General features: G+C 41.0%; 1 protein-coding gene across 6 annotated transcripts in view; it reads right to left on the reverse strand.

Moving 5' to 3' along the window:
• Positions 1–26,419, reverse strand: part of LOC124142636 — a 246,291-nt gene that overhangs the window by 38,373 nt on the left and 181,499 nt on the right. For 5 of the 6 annotated variants that reach the window (XM_048390407.1, XM_048390393.1, XM_048390388.1 and 2 more), the window contains 5 exons: positions 8,796–9,065; positions 6,632–6,727; positions 4,730–5,089; positions 2,445–2,620; positions 1,389–1,524 (listed from right to left, as the gene is read on the reverse strand). In XM_048390407.1, coding sequence (XP_048246364.1) covers positions 1,389–1,524; positions 2,445–2,620; positions 4,730–5,089; positions 6,632–6,727; positions 8,796–9,065 — 1,038 coding nt within the window. The remainder of the gene's footprint in view (positions 1–1,388; positions 1,525–2,444; positions 2,621–4,729; positions 5,090–6,631; positions 6,728–8,795; positions 9,066–26,419) is intronic. The other variant, XM_048390402.1, reaches the window with a different exon arrangement.

Below are 26,419 nucleotides of genomic sequence, written 5' to 3' on the forward strand. Positions count from 1 at the left end.
GTTTCGATCAGGGCTTGCAGTGAATGCGTCGACCTGGGCTTGCAGTCTATGCGTCACCCAGGGCTTGCAGTCAATGTGTCACCCAGGGCTTGTAGTCAATGTGTCACCCAGGGCTTGCAGTTAATGTGTCACCCTGGGCTTGCAGTCAATGTGTCACCCAGGGCTTGCAGTCATTGCGTCACCCTGGGCTTGCAGGAAATGCTTTGACCAGGGCTGGCAGGAAATGCATCGACCAGGGCTTGCAGGAAATGCTTCAACCAGGGCTTGCAGTCAATGTGTCACCCAGGGCTTGCAGTCAATGTGTCACCCAGGGCTTGCAGGAAATGTGTCACCCAGGGCTTGCAGTCAATTTGTCACCCAGGGCTTGCAGTCAATGTGTCACCCAGGGCATGCAGTCAATGTGTCACCCAGGGATTGTAGTCAATGTGTCACCCAGGGCTTGCAGTCAATGTGTCACCCAGGGCTTGCAGTCAATGTGTCACCAAGGGCTTGCAGTCAATGTGTCACCAAGAGCTTGCAGGAAATGTGTCACCCAGGGCTTGCAGTCAATGTGTCACCCAGGGCTTGCAGGTAATGCTTCACCCAGGGCTTGCAGGAAATGCTTTGACCAGGGCTGGCAGGAAATGCTTCGACCAGGGCTTGCAGTCAATGCGTCGACCTGGGCTTGCAGGCAATGCGTCACCCAGGGCTTGCAGTCAATGTGTCACCCAGGGCTTGTAGTCAGTGTGTCACCCAGGGCTTGCAGTTAATGTGTCACCCTGGGCTTTCAGTCAATGTGTCACCAAGTGATTGTTGTAGTGTAACTATTGCAAACTGAATAAGCTAAAAGTCCAATATAATTGCCATGTTCCCACCACTAATGCAAAAGCATTGTAATAGTATGCAGAGTATAACTGACTTTAAATGATATGGCCGTAATTGAACAAACACAGATACTTAAAGGCTTAATTGTAATACCGTACAAATATTATTTCATCACTATTTCAATAGATGTGTTTTTTTGTGAACAAACAACACAGATACTTAAAAAAGGCTTAATTATAATACTGTACAATTATTTCATCAACTATTTTATTAGACGTTTTTTTTTGGTGAACAAAAAACAGATACTTAAAAAAGGCTTAATTGCAATACTGTACATTTATCATTTTTATTCTATTAGCTGAATAAAAATACACAAAAGTCAAGTATGACAATATCAATCTATGTCTAGCCTCTATTAGGATCAATATTCCTGTTTAGTCGGCATGTATCCTTGATAGCATTAATACAAGATCATGCTCGGCCTTGACACCGAGGTGTTTAGTGCAGGATATACAGCATGGCTGAACTCAGCTAGTCTGCCCCAGAAGCATCACCAGTATCTACAAGTAACCATGGAAACCTACCTCTTATCAAATACACTGGATACTGGAACACTTGATCATTTAATCCTTTCACATCCAGGTAGATGTTGGCTGTGAAGTGCCACTCCTCCATCTCGAAGAACTTCAGTATCACTTCATTGTGAGTGGCATTAAAATCCTGGAAAAATTCAAACCCACAGGTGAAGAAACACATCCCATCTTAGGCCTCAATAAATTAGTTCTTTCCATCAAATGGGCATGTTCAGTTAAGAGGCATTTTATTTTGTAGTTTTACGGTTTGTGAAAAGGCATCAGTGTTCATGAACTATTATCATACCTCCATGTCAGAATGATGAGATCTGATTGGTCAATGTGATCTTGATAAAATACTGTGTAACCCGCCTTAGTGGGTAATAAATGTCTGATAGGGGAAAGAAATCTCTTATACCCCGCCATGAGCAATACAGACTGCACAAGAACTTCTGAGACACAGAATAAATCCCTTACATCCAACTTCAATGGAAGTCACGTTACATAGCACAAGTTAACACCAGCTCAATTAAACAGCTGTTTTCTATCAATTTTGAATTTGTGTTGATTCTTTTACAATGTCAAATTAAAACATGTCAGTAAGATAACTTCGTTGTAGCAGGATCACTCAGGGTACATGGGATTTTATGCATCCCTCGTATATAGTTCAGAAAAAAGCAACAAAATGATTTGAGGCAGGGTGTTTGCTCGGGAGACAGATGGAACAACAACATTTTAAATGATTTTGGGCTTGTTGTTTGCTGTAGTCAACAATGGTACAGCGATACGACAGTGGTCTGAAAATATTTTAGTGGGGACCAGATAATCCATATAATGAACGATGCAGACCGATATTATGAACAACGATCCACGCTTTCGGAGTATGTTGACCCGCTACCCACCACGTCAAGCCTGAACAACAGATCCATTCCGTTGCCCCTTGCAACCAGCACATGCTGCTACAGGGACAAACTTTAACCCAGATTCCTCATTGGTTCCTACACAACATCACATATGGATGCAAGAGTCTCTTTCTTCTCCCTAATCTGACCTGAAACAAATACATACCTTTTGTACGACTTCTGTGAGAGATTTTGTCTGGTTGCCAGGATACAGCAGATGTCGGTTGCCAACATTAAACATGACTGACTTCACTGCAGGGATCTTGGACACAAAGCAAGTGAGGATCACTCGGCGGTCATTGGCACTGGCAGTCTTGTTGCTGCATGCAACCATTGGTTTGTCTGCAACATGGAAAATACATCACCTATAGATTTACGTCAGTTGATAGTTGACTTTCTAGATGTCTTCTTTTTGTTTGTGTTTTTGTTGTTTCTCAGCAATATTCAAACTATATAATGGCAATCTATTAAAAAACAAATCAAGTCTGGACCAGTGATGCAGCTCTCAGACGTTTACCACTTCGGTGAAACCCACAAGTATGGGTATGGTGCTGACAAGCCTAGAAACATAATCAGGGAGAACAGGGATTCGAACCCACAATCGTAGGTTTCTGCCGTGCCCCAGGGACACAACTCTGCACAACGAATAGGGCGCCTTAGACGACTGGGCCACCCGTGACCTTGTATTCATGAGGAACAGACGTTGGGTGAGGTGAAATGGGGTTTAATGTTGTGTTCAAGATTATTTCACTTAGATAGTGATGTGCATGTGTGTGTGGGGCTGCTTGTACTAGTTCGGAAAAATGCTGATTTTTTAATGCTTCTCCACTGGGAGATGATCCTACATACAAATCAAGCATCACCTTACCCGTCATAATGCTAGTTATCTCCCTTTGACTAATAATTTCATTCGAACATAAAAGGGGGTTTAGCCTAGTGGATGAGGTTGTCAAAGAATTCCAAGGAGATCTGTTTTTAGTAGCTGATGATGATAATGATAAAGCTCAAGCTGTCTCCAGATGTCCAGGAAATGAGGCAGATGGAGACAAAGAGCATTTCCAAAGCTCCAGATAACTTTTTGAGCAATTGAGCTTTTGAATACACAATGCCATTTAGAAAGTGGTCAAATGTAACAAATGTTATATTTGGGATAACACTTTCTGAGTAAAGTACAGATTCTCGTGCTCTTTGGGGTTGAGTCCTGTCTGGGATTCAAACTGACACTTACTAGAGAAAGGCACCTAATCGCCTGCACACAAAGTCAGCGATCTAACCCACTCAGCCACCGAGGCTTCCACAATAATGAAAGTCCGAAAACTGGTAGTCTAGATCACGTACTTTGAGTACCCCTCTGACAAGTGTAAATTGGCACGGCTCCCATGGCCGAAAGCTATGAATACACAATGCCATTTAGAAAGTGGTCAAATGTAACAAATGTTATATTTGGGATAACACTTTCTTAGTAAAGTACAGCCTCACTCCGGCAAGTGTGGGTTTGATTCCCAGACGGGACTCAACCCAAAAAAGTACGAGAATCTGTACTTTACTAAGAAAGTGTTATCCCAAATATAACATTTGTTACAATTGAGCTTTTACTCGAAGGTTTCTATTTTAATTGGGTTATTACATTTTTCATTGGGTAACCAATATTTTTACACTCATCTATTCATCACTGTTGGGTTCTCCCCAAAATGATTAAAAGATAATGAAATAATGTTTTAGATGAATATAACTGTTCTAAATATATGCTTGACTCGTAAATTAAATTAGCTCAACATTGTGTTTCAGACAATGTCGGAAATTAGCTCTGTTGTACGCATGCTAAAAAAGAGTATTTGGGAATTTACGCATGCTGTTTTTATACATTTGAGTATTTCATAGAATGCATGTTCCCATGTTAATTGAAATTAATCGGGTTTTGAATAGTTTTGTAGGGTATTTTACACAAATAAGCAGCTTATCAGTAGCTCTGCTTCACACGCTCCATGCTGCCTTTACATTGGTCAAAAACAGACATGTTGATGTTCTTGCTGATGATAATGATGCACGTGGATGATTGACAAGACGATGTCTTTTTAAAAAATGACATTGTATCAACAAATGCTTTGAAGACTGGCATTAATGATATGTTTTTTTATATGTTAAAAACATAAGCACTGCAGTAATCTACGGTTATAACAAACTACAACATGTACAAGGGCCCACTAATTTAGTTCATTATAATCGTAGTCTGTTATAAGGTAAAGGCATATACTGCATATGTATAGCAAATGGTCGGGACAAAAAAATAAGATTGTTATATCCGTCACTTTGTTATAAGCGTGTTCGTTATTAACATAGTTTACTGTAGTTAAAATTATCAAGGAGCGGTAAACATGGTAAAAGGCATATCCAAGTCCTTGTTGCTGGTTTCTCCAGCTGACAGGTATCACACATGCATGACTCACTCACCTACAATCCCTTCAAGGGTGACGGTGACCGTCTGGTCTCCGCTTTCCATGGTCACGCCCTCCGGAAGGTCCGGTTCAGCATGGCACTTGAGTACCTTATTGAACAGTCTGTGATCAAAGTCCAGCTCATAGATGACCGCGGCCTTGTATGACCGTCTTTCTGTGTTTCCGTCCTTGTCCAAGATGACGGTGACATCGCCCGTGTTAAGATGCTGGTCACCTGCCATTAAATGAATGACTGGTGCTGGGTTGGAACCCATTGCCTCACATGTCACTGACAGTGTTTTAGACTTCGATGATACGGTTACTCCATCAGCTTTTTCCTCCCCATCAACTGTCAGCTCGATGCCACTCACGGGAGCTGAGGAGACAAGCACAGATACATGAGCTGACATGTCATTGCTGGACATGAAACACAAACATGCAGGGCCCTGTCCCACAAAGTGATCTAAGCGCTGTGGTGATTGTAAGCCTTCGTTAAAGTGGAAGATCGCTTTGTGGAACGGGGCCCAGGGATTTATCTTGGACTCAATATTAAGTGCCCTTGGAAACCAAATTGGGAAAATATACTTACTTTGCCCAATATTGGGATTGTTTTAAAGTCCTTCTCTTCTTAATTTCACAGTAATTAATACAATATTTTATCAAATACAATAACGCCACTCCTTTCTATTGGTCCTGTTGACAGGGAAATACAGGGCACGTCTACCAAGCCATAATATGACCTATGACTATATCAATTTGATTAAAATGGATAGGGAAAATATTAATTCCAATTTTGGTATTTTTACTGAAATTTGCATCAAATTTGGCCCGAATTTCAGTCTCTGAGAAGGTCCAGATAAATCCCAGACCATGCCTAAATAACTAAGTCGCATATTCAGGAATTTGTCAAATCCAGACCCTACAGAAACCTGATCAGTCAGTAGAGGAACAGATTTTTGGTACTGTGGGGCAAACTTATCCTGTAGAATCTGCTTAATGCATACTTCCTTCACTTGACATCATGCCACAAAGGACCAATTTTTATGCAGTTGACACCACAGGGACAATGCCCAAAAAGAGTTGTTTTTCTCAAATTACAAAAGTCACATGGTTTAAGAATATATTCTTTAGTGACATAAACACAATAAAAGTAACATTTCCTACATCGATCATGTAGATAAATCCCTGCTAGTATGTTAATAGTATGTTAATACAAACAGGTATTTATCCCCATGATCTTGGCTTCCAAACTAAGAGCCCTTGGCAGGCAAATTGGGATATAATTGTTACTGTTACAAATTATTATTTGTCTAAAGTTCTTATATACTTAATTTCAGATTCAGCATTAATGCATCATTATCCTTAATGGTCCTCTGATCAGTACAATACAAGTCACCTCAATCAAGCCATCACATCGCCATGGTCATAACTTTATCAACACAAATTATTGAGTTGGGTTTAACGCCGCTTTTAAGATTATTCCAGTTATATCAAGGTGTGTCAGCTTAATGTGGGAGGAAAGCCCGAAGTGATGCAGGGTTTCAGACGTTAACCACTTTGGTGAAACCCACGAGCACGGGTATGGTGCTGACAAACCTAGAAACATAATTGGTGCGAACCGGGATTGGAACCCACAATCATATGTTTCTGGCGTGCCCAAGGGACGCAACTCGGCACAGCGAATCGCGGTGCCTTAGACAACTGGGCCACCCGTGCCCCCTACACAAATTAGGAAATTTAGGAAACTTTTGCTGCAGAATATCGCCCTCTGAGCAGGTACAGGGAAGTCCTTTAAGGGCTTTACTAGTCATTTGAAATATAACATCGTTTCTTTATCTTCAACAAAAACATGCTTTGCACAACTAAAACATCAAGTTACTTGGTTGAAAACTCCTTATGCTATCCCAGGCTCACTTACCGAGGAAAACCACCGTCTTGGTTGCTGACTCTAGAGCATCACTGGTCTCTGTCTTCTGTGTGCGACATGTGTATTCCCCGTCAGCAGCAGCAGTAGCTGGAAACAATTCAATCACACAATTTTACAAGATCTCAAAATCCGGTATTAAACAGACTTTGACAAAGACTTGTGACTTTTTACTGGCCTGAACATGGTTCTTCTTCTTATTTTCAGAAGATTTAATGTTCATATATGGACTATTATTAGCTGACCTTACTAGGGCTTCCGACTAGAGGCCAAAGAACGGTTCACTATATCCTTGGTAGCTGACTTCCTACCGATTTTCTTACATAAAGCAAAAACACAAGGTTCAAAATAATGTTCATAGTAAGCAGGAAAATGGTCCACTGAGCTGAATGAGTAAGTGAGAGAGTATGGTTCTTACCCCTTTAGCAATATCATTGTTGGAGACACCAGAAATGGGTTTCACACATTGTACCCATCTGGGGAACCGAAACCTGGGTCTTTGTCATGAAGATCGAACACTTTAACCACAAGCTGAATACACTGAGCTGAATATACGACCATGGGATGTTTGTTTGTTGTTTAACTCCGCACTTAGCACTATTCCAGCTATATGATGGTGCACCATAAATGTTCGATCTGGACCAGAAAATCCAGTGTTCAATATCATGGGTATTGATTTACGCAATTGGGATATAACGACATGCATCAACCAAATCAACTTGCCTAACCACCAAATCCCATTAGTTGCCTCTTACGGCAAGCATGGGTTGCTGAAGACCTATTCTAACCCAGATCTTCATGGGTGTGATATTATATATAAATATTTGTACTCAAAACCGAATATAAAAGTGTGTACACAAACATTCAGCTCATAATCAGGGACAAATGTAACATTTTTTTCATTGTGAAGTCAAAAGTAAAAACAATTATTTTCTACAATTTGATCTATCTTGTGACCATGGTAACAGTCACCAGACTCCATCTTCCCGAGGCAAGGGAGTTAACTGACTTTAAAAGTCCAGTTTCCACCCTTGCCGAACTAGGCTGGATGTACTGGGCTCGATCGTTGCGCCACCAGTGGCTATTACCAATTATGTCCCTTCTAAGCCTCTCCTATGGACCAATCAGATTCCACCTCTCGTATCACTTACGTTTGCTTCACACAAAATGGTGGCGCTCAGTCAGGACAATCTGCTCGATAATAAAGATCTATATTGTGATAAAATGGGTCTTACATGGCGAAATGCATCAAATCACGTGAGCACCTTGATTAAAAACATGAAAAGATTTGGAAAATATCTGCTGACAACGAGTTGGCGGTGCACATGCTTTGCAAATCCTGCAATCGATCAAAACCTGCACGACAGTTTACGAACCGGATTTTGATTTCGATGCGCGATTTTGATCGGACTATGCATAGACTCTTGTTTGTCCAGACAAAATGTAACTCCATAATACCAGCCTAGTTCGGCAAGGGTGGAAACTGGACTTTTATAGTCAGTTTACTCTCTTGCCTCGGGAAGATGCCAGACTCAAGTATTGGTACTCAGTATGGGTCTGAAAAACGTGATGTCAAATCGAACAGTATGATGTCATGATATCCGACTTACAAGACGGACACTGGCTCATAACTATGATGGGTATTGGCCCGACTTTCATAGTGCAATTTATTGCAATAATGATTTGTAGATTGCGATACGTATTACAATATACTGAACATGCTGAATGAGTTCTTCCATCTGCAATTTGTTACAAACCTGAATATATAAGAATCTACACAACTGCCTCCCCACTCACAATTTTTCACAACTTTGTCGGTGGCTGCCGTTATGATGGGATGTTGCTATGGTCACAATGTACGCGTAATACACATATTAGACAGGAACCTGTTCACAAATGGTTTCAATTTGTTGTCGCACGAATAAGTTGCTAATTTCTGCATTTCATAATCACAATTCGCCGTGTCACTTTTGTAAAGTTTGTCAACAAGATGAAGATATCCACAACTTGAATACGCATTTCACAGGTATTTTCCAAACACAATGGCATACATATTCTGTAGTATTTATATTGTGCAATATCAGTAATACCTTATAGATTCTTTTTGGAGTAAAGTTAAGTTCTTGCCATGAATACTCTGTACAGTCGCTGTACTTACCTGACTTTATTTTGAGGGTGACACGAACAATGGGTATGATTTCAAGCTTGATCATATAATTATCTGCTGGGGTAACAAGAATACTCATTTGCTCTGAAATGATCGTCTCGGTTTCGGTTACCAGGTTCTTGTGGACAATAGCCAGCTGTTTTGATGCCATAAACTCCACGTCTGCATCTGTCGTGCAGGACAAGTTAATCTCATCTCCTTCTTTGACGTAATCGGGTCCAGTGACGTCAAACCTTGGGTTATCTTGTGCATGGCTGATGCCTGGAACAGACACAAGAATGCATTACCATGGTTACAACAGTAAAACCTTGAACTTGTTCATGTGATGGAGTGAGTGACTGGATTAACGCCGCTTTTAGCAATATTCCAGCAATATCATGGCTAGGGACACCAGAAATGGGCTTCACTAAATGAACCCATGTGGGGAATCAACCCAAGCCTTCGACGTGATGAGAGAACGCTTAACCACAATGCAACAGTGGTGTAACGACTCAATATTGCATCCCGGTCAAAAGCCCATGATACAATACAGGGATTAAAAACGAATGTACTGTGATACATTACAAATCATATTGGTGTAAAATACATGGCTAATAACAGAAACTGTTAAACACCAGTGTGTGCAGATTCTCTGGTATTTCCCGGCTGGCAATAAATAGCATAACATTCACTGTGCCTTTATGTTTCGGGATTACAATATCCTATCTTCAATCTCTGAAATTTAAGAGTGAGTGAGTGAGTGGGTTGCGTTTAACAGTATTCCAGTTATATCATGTCGTGTCAGCTTAATGTGGGGGGAAAGCCCAAAGTGATGCAGGTATCGGATTTTTACCACTTCGGTGAAACCCGCGAGCACGGGTATGGTGCTGACAAACCTAGAAACATAATCGAGGCGATTGAAATTTAAGAACAAATGATTCAGGGTTGTGATTCATCTGCAAACAGGAAGAATATCCACTAATGAAAAAAAGTAACAATGCGAATCGTTGTGAACATGGTCCATTGTTCGACTTTCACAAATCTACATCTACAACTGGGATTTACCTGGGTTGTTTACCATGGTGGTCCAGAGGACTCCAAGACTTTAATTGTGGGGGCCCAGGTAAAAAATGAAAACAGTTTAACATGTTTAAGCAATATTTAAGCAATATCATTGCTTGACACACCAATGGGCTTCAAACATTATACCCATGTGGGAATCAAACACCTGGATTTCAGTGTGAGAGTGAATGCTTTAACTAGTAGGCTTAACTACACCGCCCCATTCTGATAGAGAACTGCCAGCTATCACAATAGCACATTATGATGGAATTTTTTATACCCCTATAAAGTTCCCACAGTATTAACTTTCAGCTAAGCCAACATTCATTCGAAAATTTGTTGTTATGAAGAAATGTAAAGAATTCATCTCCTTTTTCGTTATCTGATTTGGCCACGTTGAGGAGTGATTTGGAAGTGATTTTGTTTGTTTGTTTGTTTGTTGTGTAACGTCACACTCAGCAATATTCCAGCCATATGACGGCAGTTTGTAAATAATCAAGTCTGGACCAGACAATCCAGTGATTCACATCATGAGCATCGATCACGCAATTGGGATACTATTATACAGTAACATGCATCAACCAAGTCAGTGAGTCTAACCACGCCTCTAACGACAAGCATAGTCACCTTTGAAGGCAAGCATGGGTTGCTGAAGACCTACTCTACCCCGAATTGGAAGTGAACTAAACTAAAAAAATATTTTAGTTATCTCTGGCAGTAGAAGTGCCCCCCAAAAGAAACATTTGTCCACGCTTCCTTAACAATGCTACCCTAGTTACCTCCCTTCCCTCATCAACACACTCAAATGAATAGAAGTGAAAACTGTCAGCTGACTCAACAGGAAGATATGACCGTGTCGTCAGTCACTACTTTTCATCATTTTTACTTGTGTTTGGGCAAGTAGATGAGTGAGAATTTATTATTCTTAGGCTGTTACCAGGGTGCTGTTGTACAAAGCTATCTTAGTGCTAAGGTGATTGTAACTCCCATACTTTAACATCGACCTACGACAGTCGTACCCCGAAGCTGTTTCGTACAACCAGGGCACCCAGGGATTCACCTAGACCTGCTCAGAGGGAGGCTTTTGGCCCTGAGTCTGTCACAAATGACAGTAAACATACCCAATTTAATTTTAAAATTTCCAAATACCTGATGTTTTTCCAATTTTGCGTGCCATGGGCACTTAGTTTGGAGTCCTAGATAAATCCTTGGTGAGTGTATGTTGTGTGTGTTAGTCAGCACTATTGCTGCTGTGTCACAGCCATGTGACTACACACCTACAACTGTGAGTGGGAGGTGGCCCCCGCTCACTGAAGCACAACAGACAGCAGTCATTGCTGTGTGCAGTCGAACAGAAAGCTGACAGAGACTTGGGCTGACAGCCAAACTACACGACAATACTCACATAGGACACATTTGACACACTAAACAGGATCGAAAACTGGACTGTCAAAATCACGTAATATGAGGATTGACTGACTGACTGAGAATGGTTTTACGCTGCTTTTAGCAATATTCCAGCAATATCACGGCGGGGGACACCAGAAATGGGCTTCACACATTGTACCCATGTCGTTAATCGAACCCAGGTCTTTGATGTGACGAGCGAACGCTTTAACCACTAGGCTACCCGACCGCCCCAATATGAGGATTGCCATGTATCTGCACCATTCAGAGATTTGAAAACATCCTTCAGATTATTTGATTATCAATTACAGTCCCATCCATGACACCTTTACAAACAACAATTTCAGTACTGAATCCAAGCATATTTGCATTGGGGAATGAATTCCCTTTCATAGCGGTGTGGTTTATTCAAGTGTTCACGGTATTACAAATAGGATAGAATTCGTGTAATGGGATACAAATTGCCATAAATATTCTCCAGGGGTTTCAGATGAATGTTTACTGCACAATCAGTGAAGCCAGCTAGATTATCACCACGTGATAGTACCATCTCTGGTTAAACTGACATCAGATGTCAAGCTGTCTTCAGTACGAGATCCTGCAAATTTTAATTTTTCCAACTGTCTCCTGATGTAACTTGCCGATAATCAAAGCAATAGTTTCACCCTAGGAATGAACACAATTCCACAAGAAGCTACCGATACAATCTTAGATGCAAGCTTCATTCATACGAGTGAAGTAATTTTTAAAGTCTTTAAGTTAATAAGCTTGTCAATTTACAGAGTTTAAGCCTAGTTTAAATGGTCGGTTGGTTGGTTTGTTGTTTAACGCCACACTCAGCAATATTCCAGCTATATGACGGCTGTCTGTAAATAATCGTGTCACTCCATGGAATTGGGCCCGTTGACATGTATCAAACAAGTCAGCGAGCCTGACCACCCGATCATGAGCATCGATCCATGGAATTGGGACCGATGACATGTATCAACCAAGTCAGCGAGCCTGACCACCCGATCCTGTCAGTCGCCTTTTACGGCAAGCATTAGTTTAAATGGACAAAAGTCTGAGTCTGTTTGAATGATCTTACTGATGATTAAGTGTTGCGATGCTGCTGCATCACACATCGAACTCAAAATGCAGAATTTGGTTTCTAAATGAATGACTTAGACCTGTTAATGAGTCAGTTACTATTTCTTTGAGGCTTTTAACAATATTCCATGGCAGGGCGGGGGGGGGGGGGGGGGGGGGGGGGGGGGGGGGGGAATGGGCTTGGCATCACCAACATGTGAATTGACCCGAGTCCTTTCATGTGATGACCACGAGGCTACCCCACCATCCAGTAAGTAAGCATGGTTTTATGCCTCTTTTAGCAATATTCCAGCAATATCACTGCAGGGAACAACAGAAATGGGCTTCACACATTGTACCCATGTGGAGAATCAAACCCAGACCTTCAACACCACAAGGCTACCCACTACCCAGACACCACACTGAATATATAAGCATGGTAAGTATGGAATAGGGCACTAATTGTAACCGTGGCATGATGGGAGTGAGTTTGGTTTTACGCTGCTTTTAGCAATATTCCAGCAACATCATGGTGGGGGACACCACAATTGGGCTTGAATGTCGGGAATCGAACCCGGGTCTTCGGCGTGATGAGTGAACACCTTAACCACTATGCTACCTGACCATCCTCTGGCATGATGGGCACCAGCTTTGTTCAAAGGCCGATACAGGTTTGTTGTACAGAAAAGGCCCAAGAGCATGCAATGATCAGTGCTTTAGATTGCTTTTAACATGATCAAGTGTGACAGAGCATGCAGTGTGACAGAGCATATGGATGTGCAGCTGTGCCCTCTGGGACTCAAATGTGCCAACCAGAATGCATTTCAATGAAAAAAGTAATAGCTTATTTGAATTTCTGTATATTATGCATGTTTCTGTTTGTCCAGTATATTTGTGCAGAAGTAACTTAAGCATGGGCATCACATGACAAAAAGCATCACAAGGTGTTTTTATTACACAGAATAAGATTCCGAATGGTGTCATTAAGGCGACAGTACATTTTTAAATCCGCCCTTAAGAACTTACCCTTTCATTTGCACATTAATACAAGCCAGTTAGTGAGTATGGTTTAATGTCACTTTTAACAATATTTCAGCAATACTGTGGCAGGAGACACCAGAAAAGGGCTTCACATTGTGGCCATGTGGGGAATTAAACCTGGTTCTTCAGGGTGACAAGTGAACACTTTAACCACGAGGCAACCACACTGCCACAGTAATAGAAGGAATTTCGAACCCTTGTATTTGTTTGTTTGTTTGTTTGTTGTTTAACGCCGCACTCAGCAATATTCCAGCTATATGACGGCGGTTTGTAAATAATCGAGTCTGGAAGAGACAATCCAGTGATTAATATCATGAGCATCGATCCACACAATTGGGATCGACGACATGCATCAACCAAGTCAGCGAGCCTGACCACCCGATGCCGTTAGTCGCCTTTTACGAATTGCAGAGTCACTTTTTATGGCAAGCATGGGTTGCTGAAGACCTACTCTACCCCGGAATCTTCACGGGTCTCGAACCCTTGTAACAAGTAAGGAGACATTAGCATGATATCTCTGGAAACTAACTGTATGAACAAGTTACTTATGACTTTCTACTGTAACGGCAGGGCTCGATTCAGCTACTGTTATCTAAAGCGTTAGTATATTAGCATATAAAGTTATGATTATTGTAATATGCTACCTTATGTTTAAGTCTACAAGCTTTCGTTTGTTTGATGTTTAACGCCACACTCAGAAATATTCCAGCCGTATGATGGCGGTCTGTAAATAATCCAGTGATTGATACGAGCATCGATCCACGCAAAATGGGATACGATGACATGCATCAACCATGTCAGCGAGCATGACCACCTGATCCCATAAGTTGCTTCTTATGTCAAGCATGGGTTGCTGCAGACCAATTTTAAACCCAGTCTTCACTGGTGGTATGTCAACGTGCACCGAGTGCATCATGTAAAAAGCTACAATTTTAGTCTCACCCGCCATTCCCCAAACAATAATGATCTTTGAGCACACTCACTACCCCTCAGCTTTATGTACCATACAACAACACAACTCAAGCCAATCCCTGCGTTATGTGAAATTTATATGCTTTCTTGGGCTCGACGTCATCAAAAATTATGTTAACATGTCCCTTTTTTTGTTGTACAGCAATACGCCAATATGTAAAATCATGACGGACAGAGATCTGAGATCATATTTATTTAGACTAGTTTATGCATCAGTGTTACCATGGTTACAACTCTTCTAAATTTATTGGACCTGATTTTGTTTGGCGCAACTTAGTTTTCACGTCAAAAGCACCTGGTGCAAGTTAAATCAAGTTCCATAACTCCAGCCCTGTATGGATACCCAATTTCCAAAGCAAAATTCCTTGCTATCACCCTATCAATAATATTAGACAACTTTGGATGACTAGCCCAAGGCCCCCACACGTTGAAATGCCTTACAACACGACCTGTGAAGATCCGGGTTAGAATAGGTTATCAACAACCCATGCTTGCAGTAAAAGGTGACTTATTGTAGTTAGATGCATGTCATCATATCCAAATTTACTGGATCGATGCTCATGATATCAATCACTGGATTGTATGATTATTTACAGGCTTGATTATTTACAGACCACCGTCGTATAGCTGAGTGAAGCGTTAAACAACAAACAAACAAACTCACCATACATCATGCATATCACACTAATACTGAAATGCTGGGATGCAACAGGGCTCAAAAAAATCTTTTTAGCCATTGGGTATTTCTATTTTCTCACGTTATGAACTCATAATGGATACTGATACTTTCTTTGCAAATTCAATATATTAATAATCTCTTGGGTATTTTCAAACCAATGAGCAGACATTTTTTTAAAACCCAATCTACTTAAAATGGTGACTTCAACTGCATCTCTTTGTGTCCTGCCCCAATTGTCACATGTGCCTAGCTCACAACAACGACATACCTGCAAGTTGCCATGTTTACAATTAGAGAGAAGTTGCATTTTTCTTCCTTGTTCACTGTGTAGTATGTGCATGTGTAAGTAGTGTCTGCAAATGGCCATTAGTTATGTAATAGCTAAGCAATTATGTTCTGCATTATTGTTCTGCTACTGTATTTATTCAAGTCAAAATTCATTGATTATGTTGACTCACTTTGCATATTTCACACAAATACACAGCTTATCCGAAGTTAAGGGGCAGCAGGGAATATCAGCATATGACAGAATGGTTTGCATTTTACCATCCACCTCAAACAAGTGATTTCTAATGGATGGTAATCTCTAGAGTGTGCCAATGACTAACATATTTATGACTATAGACGATTAACCATTGCCATCGCAACAGCTACAGCCTCTCTCACGGTCCCTTAACCATATTAGTTTTTCATTCTGCAAGCTTACAAATAATAACTGAGAACATAAAACCTTAACTTAAAAGGGCACGTGAAAATATTACATCACAAGCACAAAATGATATCTACTTGCCATGTTAGACAAGTTGGGATAAAGGAAATGTTTGAGCCTTGTACTGTAATGCTATCATGGCTATGGCTCTAAATGAAGCAAGTCTAGATTTTCAATAGGTTTTGAATCTCATCTCATTGCGTCTCCTTTTCAATTTAAATGCAGTTACTCGTTTCTATCAAAATTACATATTATAACATCACAGTAGAGGACACCAGAAATGGGCTTTACACATAGTACCCACATGGGGAATCGAACCCAGTTCTTCGGTGTGACAAGTGAATGCTTCAACCACTGGCTACCTTTTGCCTCTTTTGCCTATCATTTATTTTGTACGGAGCAAAGAGGAGGAGCCAACAGATATTGTTGTCAGCTATATTTACTTATAGGTAGCCAAGTGATGAGCAGTAGATGAATTTAGGTTGCCAATCGTTGTTACTCTGATATTTAGAGGATTGGCTATGACAAGAGTGAGTGAGTGAGTTGGGTTTAACGCCGCTTTTAACAGTATTCCAGTTATATCACGGCGTGTCAGCTTAATGTGGGAGGAAAGCCCGAAGTGATGCAGGTCTCAGACGTTTACCACTTCGGTGAAACCCACGAGCACGGGTATGGTGCTGACAAACCTAGAAACATAATCGGGGCGAACCGGGATTCGAACCCACAATCATAGGTTTCTGGCGTGCCAAGGGACGCAACTCTGCACAGCGAATCGCGGCGCCTTAGACGACTGGGCCACCCGTGCCCCCTGCTATGACAAGAATTAACATGGGAATGACTATTGCTTGATGAATCACCCCCATGTCATCAGATCTTCCCAACCCAGATGTATTAATAAACATGATAAAGACTTTACAAGTACACTGATCACAACCCCAACTGCAAGAACAAAAGAGGGTAGCATGTACATAAAAAACGAGAGGGGGGGGGGGGGGGGTCGTTATGTCACATTGTTATGTTATGACACAAACAAAATTGTTTGTTATGTAACGCTGCTAGATAGACATGGCGCGCGTTTGAAACCGGCAGGTGTAAATCCAGGTGTGTTCAGTAAATGCATGATGATATACACTGCACTGTAAAAAATGGGTGTTTAGATCGTTTAGGTAACTAAACGGATTTTGTTTAGAAACAAATCGTTTACGTTTAATATCTAAACAATTTCCATTAAGTCGCCTTACTCGGTACCGTTTAGATATTAAACATTTACTGTTTAATACACATATAAAGCAAATATTAAAAGGAAGCCTTAAAGAACTTTTTTTCAAATTAACAAAGTATTAATAATAGAGGAAATACTATGGATATAGTTGTCGGAAATATAACCTGTTCACTGAATTCTTTACGAATTTACTCTTTCTTGGGTGATTTAAGTAACAGATAGATTCCAGTATCAAAACATATTCTCAGTGACCATACAAATAACCCAACACATATCTAAACATACTGTGGACTTCTACAACTGCATTTTCTATTGTGTAGCTGTTATAAAATTAGTTTGAATTTTTAACGCCACCATTCTAAACGAAGTGTATTTAGTTTGATTAAACATGCATGTTTAGTTTCTAAGTGTCATAGTTTAGTTTCTATATGTATATGAACATAGTGGTTTAGTTTCTAAACACATATCGTTTATATTTACAAAATATTCCAGAAGTTATTATATTAAAGAAACAAGTGGTACTGTCTCTATTTTAACAAAAACTAATGTGAATAAATAGTTTTGGACACATTTGTCATGTATGATTTAAAGGCTCATCACCTGTTTAGTTTCTAAACGACAAATGTGTAGATTAAGAGTTATCCCGCCTGTGACCTTGCCCTTTCGACGCGTCCTTTACCCTTGACGGAGACGCCATCTTACACCACAGTGAGGATCTTCCAGGTGATTTTTTCTATTTTCTACTTTGGCAGTTAAAACATATATTTGGTCAACATCTAAGGCAATAAATTGAATCAGTACGATGTAGGGATATGTAGAATGAAGATTTACATACATTTTTATTGTAAATACAATGCATTTGAAGTTGATTAAGAAAGCAGCGGTGTTGCTACTTGTGGATTTTTTTCTTCTCTGGTGGGGTGCATGGTCTTGTAGGTCTATCACAGAAAAACTTGTTTTTGCCTGTCCTAATTCTTATGTTATGGAAAGAATGAATAATGTTACTTGTTCAGTGTGTTTCTACGCCACAAGTAATCCTTTAAACTATGAACAACACCTTGTCTGATATCACAAACATGACCGAAACTTTGTTGTGACATGCACTGCAGCAGCTTTCTCGTATTCTACATCTATTATTTCATATATTGCAGATTTTCATGGAGATCAAATTAATGATAGGTGGGGAAATTTGGAGGTCAGTGGAAAAATCAACAAATGATTTATTCAACGCCGTGAAGGAAATCATGGCCCCCACTGACGAAGCTGATGTAAGACTAAAACACATTATTTCAGATTAGCAAAATTACTAAAACTTTATATTGGAAATGATCACTATTCAATTTAATTATTGAACGTCAATTTAGAAATAAATTCATGCTTTGACTTTTGCAGGAACTAATGGAAGATATTGAAGCTTTTCGCTATATGGAGAGGGAAACAGGATATTACAGGGGCCGAGGAGCGAAAAGCACCTCTATATTGGAAAAAATCAAAGGTGTCTTTTACTCTTTTACCGTCTTTTGTCTATTCTATTTCATTTCACAAAGATTAGACATTTTCGGCATGTAAGGAGTTATTTGTAAGACTTGATAAAAGGTAATTGCTGGGGGCGGTAAGTATTTCTTTTAGACCAGTGTGTGTATTGATTTAGGTTATTCTTTTCTTTATTAGATCAATAGGGGCGGTCGGGTAGCCCAGTGGTTAAAGCGTTCGCTCGTCACGCCGAAGACCCGGGTTCGATTCCCGACATGGGTACAATGTGTGAAGCTCAAGTCTGGTGTCCCCCGCCGTGATATTGCTGGAATATTGCTAAAAGCGGCGTAAAACCATACTCAGTCAGTCAGTATTAGATCAATACTGATTTATAAATGTCACGAAAAAAATAATAGAAATATTAAGTATGATATTATTATTATTATTATTATTATTATTATTATTATTATTATTATTATTATCATATTTTATCACGCATATATGTTGGTTGCAGGAGTTGTCTCCTAAAGAATTTGACGAGGAAGCCGAGAAAACAAAGTTGCCAGTAGGGCCAATGCTTCAGATCTTTGTAAAGGACAACCGGATAACCATGATAACTGAGGCAATCATACACGCCGACGGGGTAAACCTCCCTGTCATAACAAGTAGTGTTCAGAAACAAAACGCTAAACGCGTTTTAAAAGTGGAGACATTTTGCCGTTTAGTTTACCGTTTAATCGCTAAACGATCGTTTTTTTCTGTGTGGCAGTTGGGAAACACATATTTATACGTTAGTTTGTAGAACTTACCTGCAAACAAAACACAAACTGCTGCTATTATAATCCTCGACATGTTTCCCGTTCAACTAACACACAACGCACGCTATCTCTGTCCCGCTTCTACCTGCTACCAAGTGACGTCACAAAAGTAGTCCTGCACTATTTTCTCTTTAGTGAGCTGTACATATAACACGTCCCATTTTAATTCTGGAAACCCAAAAGTCCAGAAACTCTACGGTCTTTGCCCAGTCTCGGTTAAAGGTATTTACAAAATTAAACAAGCCGTTTTCATGGGAAAATACCAAGGAAGAAAAAATGATTTTTTTTTTTTTTTAAACTCAATATTTAGACTATATCGCCCATGAGCCTGCCCATGGTCGAAGTGTGGCCCATGGGCCTGCCCATGGGCGAAAGGTGGCACATGGGGTGTCTAGCCGGGAGAGCAACATTTCAGAAATGGCTATTGCCGGTAGAGCCACATTTTCAGCTGAGTGCATTTCACCTATTCTAGCGGGTAATTACTTAATCCGATTACCGATACCTTTATATGTGTGTCCCACATTTAAATTATTAAGCGTGGTGTTCTTTAGAGATACCTTTAAATGAGTGTCCCACATTTAAATTATTAAGCGTGGTGTTCTTTAGAGATACCTTTAAATGAGTGTCCCACATTAGTTGGACTTTGAACGTGCAGCTCACAATGCCGTGACTGATGTATTTCCTGGGACATCAGTTAGAGGGTGTTTCTTTCACTTCACCCAATGTTATTCAAGCTTCTTGTTATGCAATTTAAACTATAATGTAATTCAGAGACATTACGCATGCCTGCACACTTAGAATGTTATTCAAGCTTCTTGATATGCAATTTAAACTATAATGTAATTCAGAGACATTACGCATGCCTGCACACTTTGACGAAAACAACTGCACATACACAGCCCGGATGTGATGCAGTGAGGCTGCAACGTTCCCACAACTACTTGTGTGCAACGACTTCGGTATGTGCTACCCCCCAGAGATAACATTAACATACACACTTAAACTCACGATAAACTCATAGACACCAACAGGCATTTATCATGAAACATACAACTGCGCAGTTGGTGATCATGAAACGTAAACGATACCCAAAATTGTTTAAGCTGAAAACGCCCAGCCGACAGGTAGCAAACAAAGTAACGATTTAAGCTTATTTCTCAGAAAAAACATCTGTTTGTGCCAAACAGGACTGATTTACATTGTTAGGTAACGTATATACATCCCAGGTTTGAGCCGAGAGCTGCCCCAAGCTGGGCCATGTTGCCGGGTCCCACAGATGCTCTATGCTGAGGTGGTTGGTTGGTTTGTTGTTTAACGCCGCACTCAGCAATATTCCGGTCTGTAAATAATCGAATCTGGACCAGACAATCCAGGGATTAATATCATGAGCATCGATCCACGCCATTAGGATCGATGACATGCATCAACTAAGTCAGCGAGCCTGACCACCCGATCCCGTTAGTCGCCTCTTACGACAAGCATAGTCGCCTTTTTCGGCAAGCATGGGTTGCTGAAGACCATTTCTACCCCGGATCTTCAGATGTGACATGTCTGGGACTTAGCTACTTACCGGGCCAGTCCAATGTCCGTATACCTTCTCGTCTGAGATAATCGATGGCGACCTTGGCACGATATGGTTTGGCATTGTCATCTTGCAGTTCAACATATCTGCCGATTTTTCAAACGAATGGAACGATCGGACGTTTCGTCAACACATCGCTGGACTGTCAAATGTCTATTCACAATAACCAAATCACTTCGCCTGTAATGTGTGATACCGCCCAACACCATAACTCAACCACCCTCAAACTGGTCAAGTTAAAGAATTGTGCCCTGGCATAACGCTCGCCACTTCGTCGCCAACAACGTGCTCTGCCATCTGTGAATGTATGTAAACATGTTGTAACGTCATGGGCGCACATCCCGTCCCTGGTGTTGCCAAGCCCACCCCACCCCCAATCTTTGCCGCCTATGGTAAGCTGTTTGGGTCACATCCTTCAAAGGACGCCTTGCATTCAGGCTGGTTTTTTAGGCCTGTTCATTTAGGCATTGCCTTGGAGGCATTTCAGCGTGTGCTTAGCTCAAGGCAGGCAAACAAATAACCTTCTTGTGGATACCCGCCCACGTAGGAATATACGGTAATGAAAACGCCGATAAAGCAGCTAAACTATCCCTCAAAATCCCAGAAATAAGCTTAAACTTACCCATCTCAAAATCAGAAATTAAAAGTGTAAACAAGCAAAAAATCACAACAAAATGGCATAACCTATATCTAAACTCAAATAGCCAAATCAAAAAAGTGCTCAGCAAACGGCTTACCAAACCAAAAATTCTCCATCCATAAAAAAAATCGACAGAGTAATCACTTAACTCCAAACAGGACACACCAACCTCAATAACCACCTAAAAAAATTAAAAAAACACACTTCATGTAACTGCCCACACAAGGCCTGGTGATGGACTATAAGGAAGATGAGGAGGTGAAGAAGCTGGTGAGAAGAGCTGCTGCCCTCCCTCTACTACCTCGTGACAAAGTGGATGATGTGTGGCTTGATGCCATTGCTGACTCTCCTGCTGGCCCTAAAGTGACTGCCTTCATGGACTACGTGACAACCAGTTGGGTTCAAGGAGGGGCCTTCATGCCAGAGATTTTGAACCATTTCGAAAACCAAGGCCACCGTACCGACAATCACCTTGAAGTGTGGCACAACAAGATAAAGAAACTTGCCAAGAAGTGCCACCCGAACATCTAGGAGGTAGTGAAGCTATTTCAGCGAGAGCAGTCACTCAAAGAGGTTGCAGTCCTGAGACTCTCTCACCAGTGGTCAGAACCTTAACGAAGAAAGAAGTACAAGGCAATCGATGCACGTATTGCGTCCCTTAAGATCCAGCTCCTGAACCAACACCTGAGTGAGATTGAATATGCTGACCACGTGGGCGACCTCCTTCATCTGCAGTAATGACATTAAATCCATTATGATATTCATATGCTATTCATATTCATCAATGTAAAGTTTTATGTTATCCTTGTTGAATAAAAAATTAGAAAACAAGACTTGTTTTGTTATATACGGTAACCTGTTAGAATCACAAAGCATGTTTTGACAGCATAGCCGCGAGAGCCACATTATACAATCACGCAACCATAACCATTGCCGCGAGAGCCACATCAATTTGGGCTATCTATTTTCGAAATGTGGCTTTGCCGGCCTGTAACCGAATATCTTACATTCTAACGAAATCTCGAAATAATTATTTAATTACATGCGGTTTCGAACTGACCAGTGGGAATTATGTTTCAATGCGATTGAGGAAAACGTGAGTGAATATTGTGACACTAAAGCAACTTTTAACTGCATTGTCACTTTTGGTATGAAAATTGTAACAGCTCAGAAAAAACAACAGCCTTCTTATGATAATTCTCATTAGTACGTTGTATCTAATTACAGTGTCGGCCTTATTTACAGGTGATTCTACAATACTTGCTCTCGGCCAATTACGATCTACCACACCACGCGTGAATAAACAGTTATGCAGGTGTTGCTGTGGGCAAATACCTAGCCTGAAAATGTTAATTTTTTTTAGGATACATGTTTTACAAATGTTCGTTGATATGTGGATATATTAAGCACAAAGACAAAAAAATGTTTATGAAAGATGAATTAGTGCCTTGATATATTCATCGAGATGTGTATCATCGTTTAATGGGGTCATACAATAAACGTATGTTTGGAGGAGATATCAAAGGAGCCGCCCAATATACACAGTGTCGTCCGGTGAACTACCACCCCACCCTGTCCATTAGAGTTATGTAATCGGTACACAAATATATTAGATGCGGTGTCAGTGCGGAAGGAGTTTGAATTACGTCCGCCACTTGCCACAGAAATCCTCAAAGTATAGAAACAATAAACAAGGTCAATCCGTACTAATTACCTAGTGACGCACGTAACAACGACTGTCAATAGGGAAAATGGTGAAAACAAATTGAAATAGATTTTAATAAAACATTATTGTACTAAATAACTTGCAAAAGCGGTGCCTAAAATTTTTTGACCGTGTTGTGTGTTGTTAACTGACGAATAGCAAGTAATTGTCATGCTGTACGCATGGTTCAATATACAAATTCAGTTATACAACCGATATGAAACTGAGAACTGAGATACCAAGTACAACCTGCATTCACACACGGAAGCAATATACTTGTGTGTATGCCCTCTCCTCTAAAAAATGTATCACTAAAGTATTTGCATCTAATAAATATAGTAATGATAAAACTTGGTAATTTGGTAGGTCTCCGACAGATATGATTTTCAGTTTTTTTACACCTTTGATTGATACGGATTACGTACCTGTAGTCTAGTCACTGTCTCTAGTGTATCTTCTTGTTAGAAATTTCAAATGTCTTGTTATAGCACTGTTCCTAAAATACGGCAGTTTCTTTTATCGGGTATAAATAGTTGATTTGTCTTGTCACGCAGTCATTTTTTACTTGATCGAATGATTTCCACAAAAAATACGGCAGAGAGTTTTGTATTTTATTATATTTTTAGAAGATTTTAGAAGATGCTTACATCATTATATCTCAGAACGTAAAACTGATAACATTCAAACATGTAATTAGTACACAGTTAATTGTTACATATAATTTCCTGCATAATCCTTTTTAAACAAAAAACCTACATGTATACTGATATCGGTGTCCACTGTTAAAAGGGTGTTAGTGCAGTCAGCCATGGTACGTGGAGAGACAATAATAAGGTGATTAATTATAGTCTGTTGCAGAATATGCGCTATATGCGCTATAAGTGTAGTATATGATACATATACAGATGAAATACACAATATGATGCAGTGCAAGAACAAATTAAGATACGGTTTCTATTAAAAATAATTATACGATTTTGGATTTAATTAGCATGTTTAAATTTTCAGGCCAACACGGCTGAGATACAGCATCGGCATACTCAACTGTTTTCTGCCGGTCGTAAGTTCATTGTTTGACTGAGCACACTCGTGTCGGGGTTGCGATATTTTCTCCTCTTTGTTGGCAGCCTGCCACCGGTCTGAATTTCGTTGAATTAAGTTAAAATGAGTTAAATTTGGTGTCCTGATACTTGAATAAATACATTTAATGTATTTGCGAAACAAAAACATGAGTTTTGAGTAAAGGAACATGTTCTCGCCCATGGGCCTGCCCATGGGCCAAACCTTTTTCTCGCCCATGGGCGAAATATTTCAATATCGCTATAAAATCGTTGAATTAAGTTAAAATGAGTTAATTTTCTTTCATGATACTTCAATGAATACATTTAATGTATTTGCGAAACAAAATCATGAGTTTTAAGTAAAGGAACATATACTCGCCCATGGGCCAAACCTTTTTCTCGCCCATGGGCGAAATATTTCAATATCGCTATAAAATAGTTGAATTAAGTTAAAATGAGTTAAATTTTGTGTCATGATACTTGAATAAATACATTTAATGTATTTGCGAAACAAAATCATGAGTTTTAAGTAAAGGAACATATTCTCGCCCATGGGCCAAACCTTTTTCTCGCCCATGGGCGAAATATTTCAATATCGCTATAAAATCGTTGAATTAAGTTAAAATGAGTTAAATTTTGTGTCATGATACTTAAATGAATACATTAAATGTATTTGCGAAACAGTAAAGTAAAGGAACATATTCTCGCCCATGGGCCTGCCCATTGGCCTACCCATGGACCACACTTCGCCCATGGGCAGGCCCATGGGCGACATAGTCTAAATATTGAGTTTTTAAACAATTTTTTTTTCATTTTTTCTTCCTTGGTATGTTCCCATGAAAACGGTTTGTTTAATTTTGTAAATACCTTTAACCGAGACTGGGCAAAGAGCGTAGAGTTTCTGGACTTTTGGGTTTCCTGAATTAAAATGGGACGTGTTCACTGTAAACGACGACCGATGGCTGCACACCTTATATTCGACCATAAACCAGATCGTCGCCATATAGCTTGACTATTGCAGGTTGTGGTTTAAAATAACACATTCAATCACTCACGTATTTCACATATTCAATGCAAGAGGCTACTACGCGGGTGGTGGGTAGAGGGGGAGAGGTAGGGTGGTGGTTGTTGTTGCGAGACTTGGTTGTGTAGCTGGAGGGAGGGTGGGGGGAGAGGTAGGGTGGTGGCGGTTGTTGCGAGACTTGGTTGTGTAACTGGAGGGAGGGTGGGGGGAGAGGGAGGGTGGTTGTGATTGTTGCGAGACTTGGTTGTGTAGCTGGATGCAGGGTGGGGGGAGAAGGGTGGTGGTTGTTGTTGCGAGACTTGGTTGTGTAGCTGGAGGGTGGGTTGTGCGAGAAGGGGAGAGGTAGGGTGGTGGTGGTTGTTGCAAGACTTGGTTGTGCAGCTGGAGGGAGGGTGGGGGGAGAGGTAGGTCGGTGGTGGTTGTTTCGAGACTTGGTTGTGTAGCTTGAGGGAGGGTAGGGGGAGAAGGGGAGAGATAGGGTGGTGGCGGTTGTTGCGAGACCTGGTTGTGTAACTGGAGGGAGGGTGGGGGGAGAGGGAGGGTGGTTGTGATCGTTGAGAGACTTGGTTGTGTAGCTTGAGGGAGGGTGGTGCGAGAAGGGGAGAGGTAGGGTGGTGGTGGTGGTTGCAAGACTTGGTTGTGTAGCTGGAGGGAGGGTTTGGGGAGAGGTAGGGTGGTGGTGGTTGTTGCGATACTTGGTTATGTAGCCGGAGGGTGGGTGGTGGGTAGAGGGGGAGAGGTAGGGTGGTGGTTGTTGTTGCGAGGCTTGGTTGTGTAGCTTGAGGGAGGGTAGGGGGAGAAGGGGAGAGGTAGGGTGATGGTGGTTGTTGCGAGACTTGGTTGTGTAGCCGGACGGAGGATGGTGCGAGAAGGGGAGAGGTAGGGTGGTGGTGGTTGTTGCAAGACTTGGTTGTGTAGCTGGAGGGAGGGTGGGGGGAGAGGTAGGGTGGTGGTGGTTGTTGAGAGACTTGGTTGTGTAGCTGGAGGGAGGGTCGGGGGAGAGGTAGGTTGGTGGTGGTTGTTGCGAGACCTGGTTGTGTAGCTGGAGGGAGGGTTGGGGGAGAGGTAGGGTGGTGGTGGTTGTTGAGAGACTTGGTTGTGTAGCTGGAGGGTGGGTGGGGGGAGAGGTAGGGTGGTGGTTGTTGTTGCGAGACTTGGTTGTGTAGCTGGAGG

The sequence above is a fragment of the Haliotis rufescens genome, unplaced genomic scaffold, assembly GCF_023055435.1.
Source record: "Haliotis rufescens isolate VD_foot unplaced genomic scaffold, xgHalRufe1.0.p SCAF_10, whole genome shotgun sequence".
NCBI lineage: Eukaryota > Metazoa > Mollusca > Gastropoda > Lepetellida > Haliotidae > Haliotis > Haliotis rufescens.